This window comes from Neoarius graeffei, chromosome 14, assembly GCF_027579695.1.
Source record: "Neoarius graeffei isolate fNeoGra1 chromosome 14, fNeoGra1.pri, whole genome shotgun sequence".
NCBI lineage: Eukaryota > Metazoa > Chordata > Actinopteri > Siluriformes > Ariidae > Neoarius > Neoarius graeffei.
Genome location: NC_083582.1, coordinates 8,042,798 through 8,058,377, shown reverse-complemented (window position 1 = coordinate 8,058,377; position 15,580 = coordinate 8,042,798). Strand labels below are relative to the sequence as shown.

General features: G+C 43.7%; 1 protein-coding gene across 3 annotated transcripts in view; it reads right to left on the bottom strand.

Annotated features, from left to right (window-relative positions):
* The window catches only part of chst15 (carbohydrate (N-acetylgalactosamine 4-sulfate 6-O) sulfotransferase 15), a 145,983-nt gene that overhangs the window by 3,247 nt on the left and 127,156 nt on the right, over positions 1–15,580 (bottom strand). For all 3 annotated transcript variants that reach the window (XM_060939217.1, XM_060939216.1, XM_060939218.1), the window contains exons 5-6: positions 12,468–12,611; positions 9,172–9,328 (exon numbers count right to left, since the gene is read on the bottom strand). In XM_060939217.1, the coding sequence (XP_060795200.1) occupies positions 9,172–9,328; positions 12,468–12,611 (301 nt within the window). The remainder of the gene's footprint in view (positions 1–9,171; positions 9,329–12,467; positions 12,612–15,580) is intronic.

Sequence of the window (15,580 nt, the reverse complement as noted above, 5' to 3'; positions counted from 1 at the left end):
GACTTCCGCCTTGTATCACCTTTCATTAAAGAGTATAAAAGTATGAAAATACTGATGCAAATACTGATGCAAATACTGCCCATTGTGTAGTTATGATTGTCTTTAGGCTTGCCATCCTTCCACTTGCAAGTGGTAAATGATATGCGCTGGGATCACACACACAGCGGCTCAGTCCCGAATCACTGCTCGTGCACTTCACTCACGTGCTCTGTGAGCTGCGCAAGGCCGGAGTGCGCACCCTCCAGAGGGCACTCGCTGTTCAGGGCGGAGTGATTTGGAGCGCAGGATGCCTGCGGAGCCGAGCGTATCCGTGTATTGGTGTTGCTGTGTGCACGCGAATCGTGTATTGGTGTTGCTGTGTGCACACTAATCGTTTTAAAAACGTTAATCTGATGATCCACTGATACGGTCTAATGTAAACATGGGCTATGTGGTTTGGCATTGTCATGTTGGAAAATGCAAGGTCTTCCCTGAAAGAGACGTCGTCTGGATGGGAGCATATGTTGCTCTAGAACCTGGATATACCTTTCAGCATTGATGATGTCTTTCCAGATGTGTAAGCTGCCCATGCCACACGCACTAATGCAACCCCATACCATCAGAGATGCAGGCTTCTGAACTGAGCACTGATAACAACTTGGGTCGTCCTTCTCCTCTTTAGTCCGAATGACACGGCGTCCCTGATTTCCATAAAGAACTTCAAATTTTGATTCGTCTGACCACAGAACAGTTTTCCACTTTGCCACAGTCCATTTTAAATGAGCCTTGGCCCAGAGAAGACGTCTGCACTTCTGGAACATGTTTAGATGCGGCTTCTTCTTTGAACTATAGAGTTTTAGCTGGCAACGGCGGATGGCACGGTGAATTGTGTTCACAGATAATGTTCTCTGGAAATATTCCTGAGCCCATTTTGTGATTTCCAATACAGAAGCATGCCTGTATGTGATGCAGTGCCGTCTAAGGGCCCGAAGATCACGGGCACCCAGTATGGTTTTCCGGCCTTGACCCTTACGCACAGAGATTCTTCCAGATTCTCTGAATCTTTTGATGATATTATGCACTGTAGATGATGATATGTTCAAACTCTTTGCAATTTTACACTGTCGAACTCCTTTCTGATATTGCTCCACTATTTGTCGGCGCAGAATTAGGGGGATTGGTGATCCTCTTCCCATCTTTACTTCTGAGAGCCGCTGCCACTCCCAAGATGCTCTTTTTATACCCAGTCATGTTAATGACCTATTGCCAATTGACCTAATGAGTTGCAATTTGGTCCTCCAGCTGTTCCTTTTTTGTACCTTTAACTTTTCCAGCCTCTTATTGGCCCTGTACCAACTTTTTTGAGATGTGTTGCTGTCATGAAATTTCAAATGAGCCAATATTTGGCATGAAATTTCAAAATGTCTCACTTTCGACATTTGATATGTTGTCTATGTTCTATTGTGAATACAATATCAGTTTTTGAGATTTGTAAATTATTGCATTCCGTTTTTATTTACAATTTGTACTTTGTCCCAACTTTTTTGGAATCGGGGTTGTAATTCTTCTTCTACTTGTTATTATTATTATTATTCCGTATGTCTTGAGCCACATGAGCCTGAAACGAGCCGCTGCTGCGTATCTCCAGAGTGAGCGTTTATAGCAGCTTCCCACTGATCTCTGCAGGATCTTTGCTCTCTTTCAGCTCGTTCTCTGTTAATTACAACACTCACAGGAAAGGAAAAGAAAAGGCAGAGAATGTGAATACGCTGAAATTACAGCCGTTTAGGATTATCGTCATGAAGCGATGTTCACGACACACACACAGAGCTAGTAATAGCTTCTCCTACAGCATTACACTACTGAAGAACAGTTTCACACCACGACACTGCCCTTGGTGTTTGTATTTGTACGCCCTGCGTTTTCTACTCAAGTTACTTATTTGTTGTCAGTTCCACCCCATTATCTAAATTCTAATAGTGCTGGAGCGTGAACTCTTCCTCCGAGACGCGTAAAGCTATTTCATCTCTTTACTTACATGAGGAGCTTTCAGATCAAACAGTTCATGGGACTTATTAAAAGGAACTACCCCCTGAGGAGCTCCCCCAAGAAGTACATAGACTGCGACCGCGCTATAATGAGCTCTTTTACTACGAACTTTCGCATATAAATAGAAACCTTTCTATGGGGGAAGGTACGGCCTGATGGTTAGAGAAGCACCTTTAGGACCAAAAGGTCAATGGTTTGATTCCTTGGACCAGCAGGCATAGCTGAAGTGCCCTTGAGAAAGGCACCTAACCCCCAACTGCTCCCCAGACTGCTCTGGGTATGTTTTACGTCGCTCTGGTGTCAGTTCCACCCCATTATCTAAATTCTAACAGTGCTGGAGCGTGAACTCTTCCTCTGAGAAACGTAAAGTTACTTCATCGCTTTACTTACATGAGGAGCTTTCAGATCAAACAGTTCTATGGATTTATTGAGAGGAACTACCTCCTGAGGATCTCTCCTGAGAACCATATGCATTGCAACCATGCTATAACGAACTCTTTTACTATGAACTTTTGCATATAAAGTGAAGCCTTTCTATTGGGGAAGGCATAGCCTGAATGTTAGAGAAGCAGCTTTCGGACCAAAAGGCCAAGGGTTCAATTCCCTGGACCAACACGAATGGCTGAAGTACCCTTGAGCAAGGCACCTAACACACAACTGTTCTCCAGGTTGCACTGAGTATGTTGTGCATCGCTCTGGTGTCAGTTCCACCCCATGCTGGACCATGAACTCTTCCTCCAAGACACGTAAAGTTACTTCATCGCTTTACTTACATGAGGAGCTTTCAGATCAAACAGTTCTATGGATTTATTGAGAGGAACTACCTCCTGAGGATCTCCCCTGAGAACCATATGCATTGCAACCATGCTATAACGAACTCTTTTACTATGAACTTTTGCATATAAAGTGAAGCCTTTCTATTGGGGAAGGCATAGCCTGAATGTTAGAGAAGCAGCTTTAGGACCAAAAGGCCAAGGGTTCAATTCCCTGGACCAACACGAATGGCTGAAGTACCCTTGAGCAAGGCACCTAACACACAACTGTTCTCCAGGTTGCACTGGGTATGTTGTGCATCGCTCTGGTGTCAGTTCCACCCCATGCTGGACCATGAACTCTTCCTCCAAGACACCTGAAGCTACTTCATCTACACTAAGTAACTTTAAAAACGCACATTGATAAAACTTGCTGAATTCGTGCTGAGTTTATCTCAAGAAGAAAAGAAATATATCACAATGGAAAAATAACTTCGTTCCGCCCGAATAAGTTCCAAATCTGTGCTCAAATCAGAATTTACGGGAGTTGTACTCAATAACGTACAATATGACTCGGGTAGTCAATGACATGGACAGGCTTTAATTTTCAAACAAATTTTGCATGCACTGTACACACAATCTTGCCTATAAATACCCGGGGGAAATGATGGGAAAATTGTCATTATTGAAGATGCCACGCCTAAGCCAAAATCAACGTGAACAGGCCATCGGGATGTTGCGTGCCGGAAGTACACAGACAGAGGTCGCCCGGCACTTCGGTGTTCATCATTCGACCATTTCCCGTTTGAGTCAGCGTTACAGACAGACAGGGAGCACCAGGGATCGTCCACGCCCTGGTCAGCCTCGAGTCACGACGCCAGTTCAGGATCAGCACATCAGGCTAGCTCACCTCCGTGACAGATTCCTGACACCCTCAGTCACTGCTGCTGAGACCCCTGGACGACACAGACCCAGAATCTCCAGCATGACGGTCCGAACATGGACCAACTGTCACTTTGAATTTTTTTATTGTGAATTAATTATTGAGTTTGACAATAAATGTCCTTTATCGATGTTTCAAGATGTGTGTGCATTACATACAATATCATAAATTTCAAATATATGCATGGATCTAAAGTGATATCGTGTTGAATTCCATTGTGCATTTTTAAAGTTACTTAGTATATTTACTTACATGAGGAGCTTTCAGACTAAACAGTTCTAAGGATTTATTAAGAGGAACTACCCCCTGAGGATCTCTCCCAAGAACTGTAAACACTGCAACTGTGCGATAATAAACTCTTTTACTACGAACTTTTACATATAAAGGGAAGCCTTTCTATTGGGGAAGGCATGGCCTGAATGTTAGAGAAGCAGCTTTAGGAGTCAATGGTTCAATTCTCTGGACCAGCAGGAATAGCTGAAGTGCCCTTGAGCAAGGCACCTAACCCCCAGGCTGCTCTGCATATGTTATACGTTGTTTTGGATAACAGTGTCTGCTAAATGCCTGTAATGTAATATACCAAACTAAGGTCATGTCCCCCACCTTTAATGACAATGAATCAGAGTCTTAAAAAAAATAAATATATCCACGCTCTGAGTGTCATTAGGACTAAATACAGTACCCTGCACCTGTTCCGGATTAGAGTGCAATCACAGCGCATGCTTATAAAAACTCTCTAAACACACAGACTTGGTGACGTATACGCGCTGCACCGAGTGTCTCACATTACCAAGCCTTATATCTGTGTATTGCTGTTCTGGTTTGGACTTTGTTTTATGTGTTTGGACTCTACCTTTTGTTTTTGCCTCCAAAATTCTGTTTGTGCCTTGCTTCATTCCTGACTAGAGGCAGACTTTTTTTTGGTCACAGGATTCCAGTGGAATTCCTGTGGGATGAGACTCAATTTCACTATTGATCATGTGACTGGGATGGGACAGGAAGAAAGTTAACGGGAGTGGGTGGGACAGGAATCATAATAACTATAGGTCAGATTATATATACACTGTCAGAGGTACAGTAGGATTCCATTTCTGTCCCCCAAAGTACAGAAATAGGTTCAATATTGAACCTCAAGGTAACTATGTGTTCCTTTTTAGGGCCAAGAAGGTACATATGTTCCCAAGCAGTATATAATGGAAAATGGCGGCACGCACAGACACAGTGGCTAGGAGCTACTACAGCTGGCATAGTTTTTGCACTTTACTGTTGGTACTGTGTATTACTCTACACGTTTTCGGGGCAGTGGCACTCCAATACAGCCGCTCTGAACTCCTTCAATTAAACACTGGAGCACACCATCTGTTAGCCGAGTATTATCCTCCTGAGATCATCAGACCATCTCCCGGGGACCCCGCAGTGGCAGGCCGGCGAAGGAGGCGCTGTGAGCAGCGGCAGAAGAGGGGTAAACAGGCTGGCGTATGGGCCAGGCTAAAGGCTAATCCATTCAAACCACCACTTCCTACCGTCTTTCTCTCTAATGCCCAGTCAATCCATGGCAAGATGGATGAGATACGGCTACATATGGCAGCAAAGAGGACTATTTATAACTGTTGCTGCATGATTTTCACTGAAACCTGGCTGGACAGCACCACTCCGGACACTGCTATCGAGCTAGCGGGACGTACCGCCTACAGAGCCGACAGGACTACGGACTCTGGCAAAAAGACCGGTGGGGGACTATGCATCTATATTAACAACTCTTAGTGCACCAACATAAGCGTAGTGAGTAAACTGTGCAGTCCAGAGGTAGAACTCATGTTGCTAAAGTGCAGACCGTTTTACTTACCGAGGGAGTTCACTGCTGTTCACATCTGCGCTGTTTACATTCCACCAGATGCTAATGCTAAGCTAGAGCTAGCACAGGTTTACGACAGCATAAACAACAATTTAGTAGCTCATCTGGACAGTGTTTTTATAGCAGCTGGGGACTTTAACCATGCTGACTTGAAAACAGTTCTTCACAAGTTCCATCGTAATGTGAAATGTGCTACTAGGGGAAATAAAACGCTGGACCAAGTGTATACTAATACAGCAGATGCATACAGGGCTCAGGCCTACCCCCACCTGGGTCTGTCGGACCACCTTTCTCTGCTGTTACATCCACAGTATACATCTAAGATCAAAAGTGCTGGGTCTATAACCAAAGCTATGAGAACATGGCCGGAGGGAGGGCGCCATCCCTATGCTGCAGGACTGTTTCCATCGCACGGATTGGGATGTATTCAAAGGGCAGGGCACGGACACTCGTGAATCCATGGATGAATACACCTCCACTGTCCTATGTTACATCAACTTCTGTGTGGATAACATTACATCTTGGAAACATTTTCATGTGTATCTGAACAGTAAACCTTGGATGGCATGCAGTGTAGACCAGCTGATCCGAGCTAGGGACTTGGTACTTAGCTCTGGGGACTCTGGGGCATACAGCAGAGCCAGGGCTGCACTGAGGAAAGGTATCAATACTGCCAAACAACAACAATAGGAGGCGTATTGAAGTCTGTTTCAACAACTCTATAAACCCCAGGCAGGTATGGGAGGGCATCAGGGCCATCACGGACTACAAGAGCAAAGCAACAGTAACATCTTCCTCAGCTGATGCCACCTTAGCTGAGGATTTAAACTATTTTTATGCCCGCTTTGACAGGGAAAACACAGACCCAGTGCTGCCCCCCCTCCCTTCCTCTGACCCTGCTCCAGTCTTGAGCTCTCATGAGGTGAGACGTGTCCTCCGCAGCATCAACACCAGAAAAGCAGCCGGACCGGACGGTGTGCTGGGCCGCGTGCTGAAAGATTGTGCTGCGGAGCTAACAGATGTCTTCACCTCCATTTACAATACATCGCTGTCCACATCATGGGTCCCCACCTGTTTTAAGGCAGCCACAATAGTTCCCATTCCCAAGCAGTCAAATGTCACATGTCTGAATTACTACAGACCTGTGGCATTCACCTCCATTCCCGCCAAATGCCTTGAGAGACTGGTCATCAAACGCATTAAAGGCGCAATACCGCCAAGACTTGACCCATACCAATTTGTGTACAAACAGAACAGGTCAACTGAGGATGCTATTGCCATCGTCCTCCATTCACTATTGGAGCATCTCAAGCAGAAGAACACCTATGTGAGGCTCCTCTTTGTCAATTTCAGCTCGGCCTTTAATACAATCCGGCCCTTCAAGCTCCAAGCCAAACTACACCATCTTGGATTGAACATCTCACTGTGCATTTGGATTGTGGACTTTCTGACAAACCAAACACAGAGTATGAGAGCAGACAAGCACACTTCCTCCACTCTTTCAATCAATACTGGGGCCCCCCAAGGGTGTGCGCTTAGCCCTCTGCTCTACACCCTGTTCACACATGACTGCTCTGCTTCTTCTCGTTCCAATCTCATTGTTAAATTTGCTGACGACACCACAGTGCTCGGACTTATCAACAACAATAATGAGACGCATTACAGGGCTGAAGTGCAATATCTAGCGTCATGGTGTGTGGGTAATAATCTCATACTGAACATCAAGAAGACCAAGGAGATGATTGTGGACCCCCGCAAGAAGAGACAAAACAACCACCCTCCACTCTTTATCGGCAATGAGGCGGTGGAGAGGGTGATGTACTTCAAATTCTTGGGCGTGACTATCACTGAGGACCTGTCCTGGGGCATCAACACCACCTCAGCGGTAGGAAAGGCCCAGCAACGGCTCTACTACCTGAGGCAACTGAAGAATGCCGGGATCCAGAAACAGCTGATGGTGAACTTTCACAACTGTGCCATCAGCAGTGTTCTGACGTATGGTTTCCTTGCTGCCCCTTTTCCACCAAAGCAGTTCCAGGGCTGGTTCGGGGCCAGTGCTTAGTTTGGAACCGGGTTTTCTGTTTCCACTGACAAAGAACTGGCTCTGGGGCCAGAAAAACCGGTTCCAGGCTAGCACCAACTCTTTGCTGGGCCAGAGGAAAGAACTGCTTACGTCAGCAGGGGGGCAGAGTTGTTAAGACCAACAACAATAGCAAGATCGCGAAAGGTCGCCATTTTTAATCGGCGAGAACCAGCAGCTGTACAAACGTGAAGTCATCCATTATTATTGTTGTTGTTGTTGCTGCTGCTGCTTCTTCTCCGTGTTGTTGTTGCTACGATGTTCACGCCAAGGTTTATACAAACGCGGCGACGTAACTGACGTATGCAGCGACGTAATGACGTGGCTCCCCTTAGCACCCCGAGCTATGGAAAAGCAAACTGGTTCTCAGCTGGCTCGCAAGCGAGTTGTGAACCAGCACCAGCACTGGCCCCGAACCAGCCCTGGAACTGATTTGGTGGAAAAGGGGTATGTGTGGTTCTCCAGCTGCACTAAGGCCAAACAGCAGGCACTCCAGCGGGTGGTAAAAACAGCGGGGAAAATCATGGGGACCACTCTACCAGAGATCAGTACCATCTACACCTCCCGCTGTCTGAAGAGAGTGCGTAACATCCTGCGTGACCAACACTACCCGGCCCATCACCTGTTCCACCTGCTGCCCTCAGGCAGAATGTACAGGGGCTTACCAGCCAGAACAACCAGAATGGCCCAAAGCCTGTACCCTCAGGCAGTGAGGCTGCTGAACAGTGCCCTACTCCTCTCTCTCCCCTCCTCCCATGGACAGTAAACCACACCTCACCCTACAATAACTGTGAACTGGACTCTGCATTGCTGCAACATTACATTAACTCCACATCTGACCATGCTCTTTGTTTTTGGTGCCCCTGTTCTTGATCTGTTTTCTGATATACCTCTTGCTGCTACGACTATGACCGTTTACATTTCGTGCCTGCACTGGACTCTATTTATAATGGGTATTATGGGACTTTGCACTACTATGCACTTTTTACATTATGCACTTTTACACCTACTATGTATGGCTGGGTTGCTCCAACGGAATTTTGTTGTTATTTATGACAATGACAATTTAAAAAAGTGATTGATTGACTGATTGATTGATTGACTGACTGATTGATAAAGGGTACAGATAAGTACATTCGTGGGTACTGCTCCAGTGACAAGCCATTGTACCACTGTATGTGGTTCTAATAGGAATAAACTGGAATGGGAAAGGATTATTTAGATGTATGTAGAATGTAGAATTGATAGATGCAACTGTCTATTTTATACGCTTTAATTCGACTGATTCTGTAGTTGAGCTTGATTTGTGTTGGACAACGCTGTTGTGACACTCATGACATTTCCCTTGGGATTAATCTAGTATTTCGTTTTGGTATTTCTGTGGCACTGAGATGAAAATCTACTCCCGTGCCACTCTCCACTCCTCACTAGTGCGCTGTATTCTGAGCCTGCACCATGTGACATGTGGGCGTGGTTACCAACAAGGACCATGATTTAACATTTGACCTCTGACCTTTCGACAGGTTCCCTCAGGATGGTGATGAAGCGGGCCTCAGGCTGAAGGGCGTGGATAAAGTCCTGGATGAGGAAGGGAGGCTCCACCTCTGAGGTGTTGCCATAGAGATAGGACCAAGCGTTGTTGTCCCACATGGTGGAGGCGCTGGCTTCACCTGTCAATCACAACTCACGATTAGCATAGCGTTAGTAAAACAAGGATTACCATTAGTGCAAAAAAAAAAAAGCCCACTGCAACCACCCAAAAGTTGATTATTTTCCTATACAAGTGTTTTATTTTTCTTAGAACACACCAATTTGCAAATGTTGTATTTATTAAAGAACGACACATTTTACTTTTTATCCATTTATAGTTACATTTAATCTGCGTAAATCTATGTATATCAAGCGTCCCTGTGGATGAGCTGTTACTACAGAAACGATAACATAATAAAAACGAACGGGCGCATCAATACAAACCTGCACTCCTCTCAGAGCTGCTGTTCTGGAGAATTAATTAACACCTTCTGACTAATCAGAGTCCAGAATTGAGCAGCGCTGTGGCGTAAATGCGGAACATTTCCCTTAAACAAACATCCACAGCATGTTTTTTTGGTTTTGAAAAACAAACGAGAAACCTGGTGAAGATCTTCTGCTTCTTGTTCCTGCCTCAGGACCACTTTTTGCTGATTTACGCTAAACGTTTCATGAATTATGGAGAGTTCGAAATGACTTTTATTTTATCAGAATTATCTAGATCTAATCCAGTCGGGGGGAGGAGTCAAAATCTTTATCACTTTATCTCCAAGTGTGACTTTTTTTTTTTTTTAATCCAAATACAAAATCGCTGATGGGTTAAGATTTGAGATTAGTATCGTAACACGTGACGTGACATGTTGGGGATGTTTTTTAAAAAAGCTCAAAGGCAGCATTGATGTGTAATCAAAAGCGACGTTCTCACAGCGAGATAAGATCAGATGAACAGGATGTGTTAGGTAAGAAGCTGCGAATTATCTGATTGAAAATTAAGCATTTAAGCTTCAAAACTGCAAATAAGAAGAAATGAACACTCAATTTACAGCACCAGGGAAAAAGTTTGAACATGTTCGACTGAACATGAGCATTTTTATCCGCTTATGTATGAAACGAGTTACTAAAACTAACATAAAGAGTGGTGTTAATATTAATACTACTAATAATAGTATTGATTCCTTTCATTTTTTATTTATTTCATAATAAAACATTATTAATAACATATGAGAAGCATCAAGGAGCTCCGATTATCAGAATTTAAACTATGAAATCATTTTTGATGTATTTCTTTTCTTTTCCTCGTCACTTTATAATTGTATAATTATCATTGTATTTTATTTTGTAACCTTGATACTTTTAATAATTATTCCAAAATTGTAGAAAATAGTAAACCCCTATCCTTTGATCTTCTGTGAGCATGGGGTGCACAAACTTTTGACTTTTTTTTATTTTTAATGTATTTTAAATTATGAATTCTGGACTCTGATTGGTCAGAAGGTGTTGATTAGTTTTCTATAAAAGCAGCTATGACAGTAGTCCGGGTTGATATTAATGTGCTTGTTACAATACGTTATTGTTTCTATAGTAACGGCTCATTCAATGGGACTCGTACAGCGGAGAGTATTATTGTGGTAAAAATAAACAGATAAAACAACGTGTGGAATCGTTCATCTGTAAGGAGCAAGCGGCAACCTCCGGTCCTGAAAAGTGAAGCCAGTGCGGAAGTGCTAAAATCTGCAGTTCCTCAAATGGCCACTTGAGGCAGGCTCCAAAAGTGAGTCAGTTCCCATAGACTCCCATGTTAAAATGTCCAACTTTTCAGTGAAAACAAATGTTTACAGCCTGGTACGAAACACAGTTTCAGTCTCTATGGCTAGTTTCCTCCTTCATGACGACTGTACGGGGGGGCGGGTGAATTTTTATATCATTCAACAGTTTAAATTATATTGAGCCATACATTTTTTGCATAATTAGGGGTGTGGCTGATTTGAGTGACAGCTGGGTTTGTGTCATATTGTTAGCCGCTAGCTGGCATTACCTCAGGACTTGCATCAGAAAATAAATAATTCATGGAGCCTTGCTAGTTTTCGTCTTCCAACTTTTACACACTCCTACACCTGTAAGTGGCTTTAATCTGCTTTATTAGACTGTACTTACCTTTCAGTATTTTTAGCAAGCTAGCTAAGTTAGTTATCTAAGCTATCAGGGGAAATATTATCGCTAATGATGTTTTTATTAACAATTACGCTTACACGCCAGGTGATTTTTTTTTTTTCTGTAAACCGGCCGTTGAGGTTATGGTCTGTATCTTACGGAGCAGCTTTTTTTAGTTTAGCCACTAGCTTGTTGGCTAGCTTGCATAGCTAGCCTGTTAGCTTGGAGGTTAGTAGGCGTGTTCCAGCCGTACTATTCCAGTGACCAGGCTTCATTATCCCCGCCCCTTTCTCCATTTATAGACTTGGGAGTTAGGTGGAGTCAGGTGATGCCAAGATGGCGATGCCTGCAGCCTCCTTATTTGAGCTTCAAACCCGCTCTTCAGAAATACTATGAAGGCTTTGTCCATTATTTTTACATTTATTATGTAAGGAGTCTCCAGTGTCAGAGGTACAGCTGTAAGTTCAGGACAGAGGAGGAGTTTACGCTTCTTTGTGGTTTCTCGGTAACAAAATGACAAGACGATAAGCTGCAGGGATTCTTGTCTTGCTAACTTCAAGAGAGGGAATGTGCGTTTATAGCTGCGACAACATAAGTGAGAACAGGAACTACTCTTTAATTAATAACTGCTACCTAATTGCTGTGGTGTAAGAGGAATAAAACACTTCAGGATGTGCTGTTATAGGAAAATAATCCACTTCCAGGCGGTGTCAGTAACTCTGCTTCATCCCAACATCGCATCACTGATTGTTTTACTATAACAGCACGACACACACGTTGTTTTATTCCTTATATCCTGAATACTTTTGCTACAAATTATTTTTTGAATAAATATCCAACATAATTCCATAATATGATTTATTTACCGTATGTAGTATTTTCTTACAATCCAGGTTCATATGATTGGCTGGTTTATTTTCCAGACACGCCCCTTACATAGAAAACATACAAACTAGAGAAATGTTCATTTCATTTTCACCTCTTTTTTCAAACAAACCACTATACTCTAAAATCTTGGCGCACTTATAAACACACCTAGGAATACCACTTTATTTTTGCGACATCATTTGATATTTTCGATTTCGACACTACAGTACAGAGTCAGGAGTGTGATTATATGGATTATACCAATGATAATGTCGGCGTGATGGACTCCTGCAGTCCTGTTGGCCAACATCTGATACTGAATGTGATGTGCTGGAAGATCAAAGAGATCCAGATAATCCTCCACCGGATAGCGAGCGTGGAGTCCATCACTGGGACGGATTATACCTGAAGAGAGGAACAACATCATCATCATCATCATCATCATCATCATGAGCAGACAGAATCTGACATCATACAAATAAGCAGTTCTGACTGGCTAGCGCTGCATGTCGCGTTTTCACTCGTAGTCCTAAAAATGGAATCCATATGGAGGGTGTGGCTCCACTGCCTTCCATTCTATAAAAATGAAGTCAAAACTCCACCTCCATGGTGTCAAATTTGGAGCCAGAATCTGTACAGTAGAGATGAGAGTCTAAACCAGATACACTTACTCATGTAATAGGCCCCGCCCCCTTCTCCCAATACCAATGTCCTGTGCATCACCAAGGCTGTCAATCACTTCATTCCCAAGTGTAGCCACACCTTCTTACGATATAGTTTTCAAAATCAATTTCTGCAAAGATATCAAACTAACTGTTCGACGGAAAGGCAGTTTAGAACGAGAAAAGTGACATGGAAAAATATCCGATTTTGTCATTGAAACACATGGAGATGGGCGGAGCTAGACATTATACTGCAGCCAGCCAGCAGGGGCGCTAGACCTGTGGTGGCATCACTTTTTCAAGACGTCTGTCCATGTTTTCTACAGTCAATGGTTTGAGAAATCAAGACTGAAAAGAAAACAAACCAAAAGCTCACAAAACTTCAACTAGAAGTTCTCATCTCATCTCATTATCTCTAGCCGCTTTATCCTTCTACAGGGTCGCAGGCAAGCTGGATCCTATCCCAGCTGACTACGGGCGAAAGGCGGGGTACACCCTGGACAAGTCGCCAGGTCATCACAGGGCTGACACATAGACACAGACAACCATTCACACTCACATTCACACCTACGCTCAATTTAGAGTCACCAGTTAACCTAACCTGCATGTCTTTGGACTGTGGGGGAAACCGGAGCACCCGGAGGAAACCCACGCGGACAACATGCAAACTCCACACAGAAAGGCCCTCGCTGGCCACAGGGTTCGAACCCGGACCTTCTTGCTGTGAGGCGACAGCGCTAACCACTACACCACCGTGCCGCCCTCAACTAGAAGTTAATGTGAATAAATTTTCCCACAATGAAACATCAATTTAAAGAAATCAATATATATTCCTGTTATTTTAATTTTACTTAGTAACCTGAAAGCAAATCATGATGCTACTGAACTAAATATATATATATATATATATATATATATATATATATATATATATATATATATATATATATATATATCTTAGCTTAAATAAAGAGCCTACGCTTTAGCTGACATTCCAACGATACTGTGACATGCCTTATCACATGACAATAAACGTGATTTTTATGCACAAACAAAAACAGTTAAGTTACAGCTTGATGAAACACAAAATTAGCAAGTAAAGTTCGTAAGCTCAACCCAGGCAAGACGGAGGTAATCTACATTCCTGCTCCATCCTCTCCACCCCTGGGCATTGTCATCTCCCTGGGGGACATCTCTAGATCGCCTTCACCCAGTGCGAAGAACCTAGGGGTCGTGTTTGACGAAAAACTCTCTTCCTCAGCGAACATCGCTGCAGTGACCCGGATGTGTAGATTCCTCCTCTACAACATCCGAAGGATCCGCCCTTTTCTTAGCACTTAATCTACTCAGCTCCTGGTCTGAGCAACTCTGTCCTTGCTGGCCTTCCAGCTACTGCCATCAGATCCCTGCAGCTCATCCAGAACGCTGCCGCTCACCTGGTCTACAACCTCCCTCGTTCTTCCCATGTTACACCTCTGCACGGGATACCTATCGCAGCTTGCATCAAATTTAAGATGTTGGTGTTAGCTTACCAGGCTCTCAAGGGGTTAGGGCCAGCATACCTCCAGAGTCTGATCCACCCCTACATTCCAGCCAGATACCTACACTCTGCTCCTGCCCAGCCTGCTTAAGACTGCTGACTGTCTTGGCTCCCCATTGGTGAAATGACCTTCCCATTGAGGTCAGAACTGCCAACTCCCTGACCACCTTCAAGCGCAGACTGAAGAATCACCTCTTCAGGCTGCACCTCTCCCCTACTTCCCTGTTCATTGTGTAATTGCATATCGGTCTAGACCAAACCAGGTTGTGTACTGTCTAGCCTGGGGTTAGCCGTTTTGAGTTCTCTATTTAGTTGTACTTTATATGGTTGGTTTGTTTCCTTGGCTGTTTGAGTGTTGGTACTCCAACAGAATATTACACAAGGTGTTGCTGTCACTTGTTCAGCTGGCACTAGAACTTTCTTGTCTAGAAGTTCAGCACTTTGTATACCTGACTTTTGCACTCATTGTACATCACTCTGGATAACAGCATCTGCTACCGTAAATGCCATGTCAGGTAATGTACGTAACAACTGCAAGCATTTCAGATAAATCGGAATCCGAATATCCCAGCTACTACTCGGAAAATTGTAATGAAACACCTCTCAGAGTCAGCGTCAGAACTGACCTCAAATTTGAATTCTTACTCAATGATTAAATGCATCACTGAGCCGATTTCATGATAAGATATAACCCACAAACCGCGAGGGATAATTATGAAGCCTTTGGCTTTTAGCTTGTATCAGCCATTTTGTTTGTTTGTGTGCCAATTCTGCCCGATGTAAACTGGAACGCTTGATCATTGGAGGTCATGAAATTCCCACATGTGATTCTATATGACTGTGTGGGAATGAAGAAACAAATACTTCATGAAAAGGACTCAGTCTCCTTGGACTTCGAGGAGGACAAATAAACAGACGACAAAGAATCAGAATCAGTGGTTTTCATGAGTAAACGGAACGGCTTATATTTTTACGCCGGTGCATCCTTTTAATTCTTTCCAAACAAAATGTCCTCCAACTGGTTTTCCCAAAATCTGTTCCAAAAGAAATGTTCATCTCTGTATTTTCTTCTGTTTGGTACAAAGGTATTTCCGCCAATAAAAACAGAGTCTCTCTCTCTGCTTCTGTGTGTGTGTGTGATCTGAGCTGGGAAAATCTCTCCTGACGTTCGT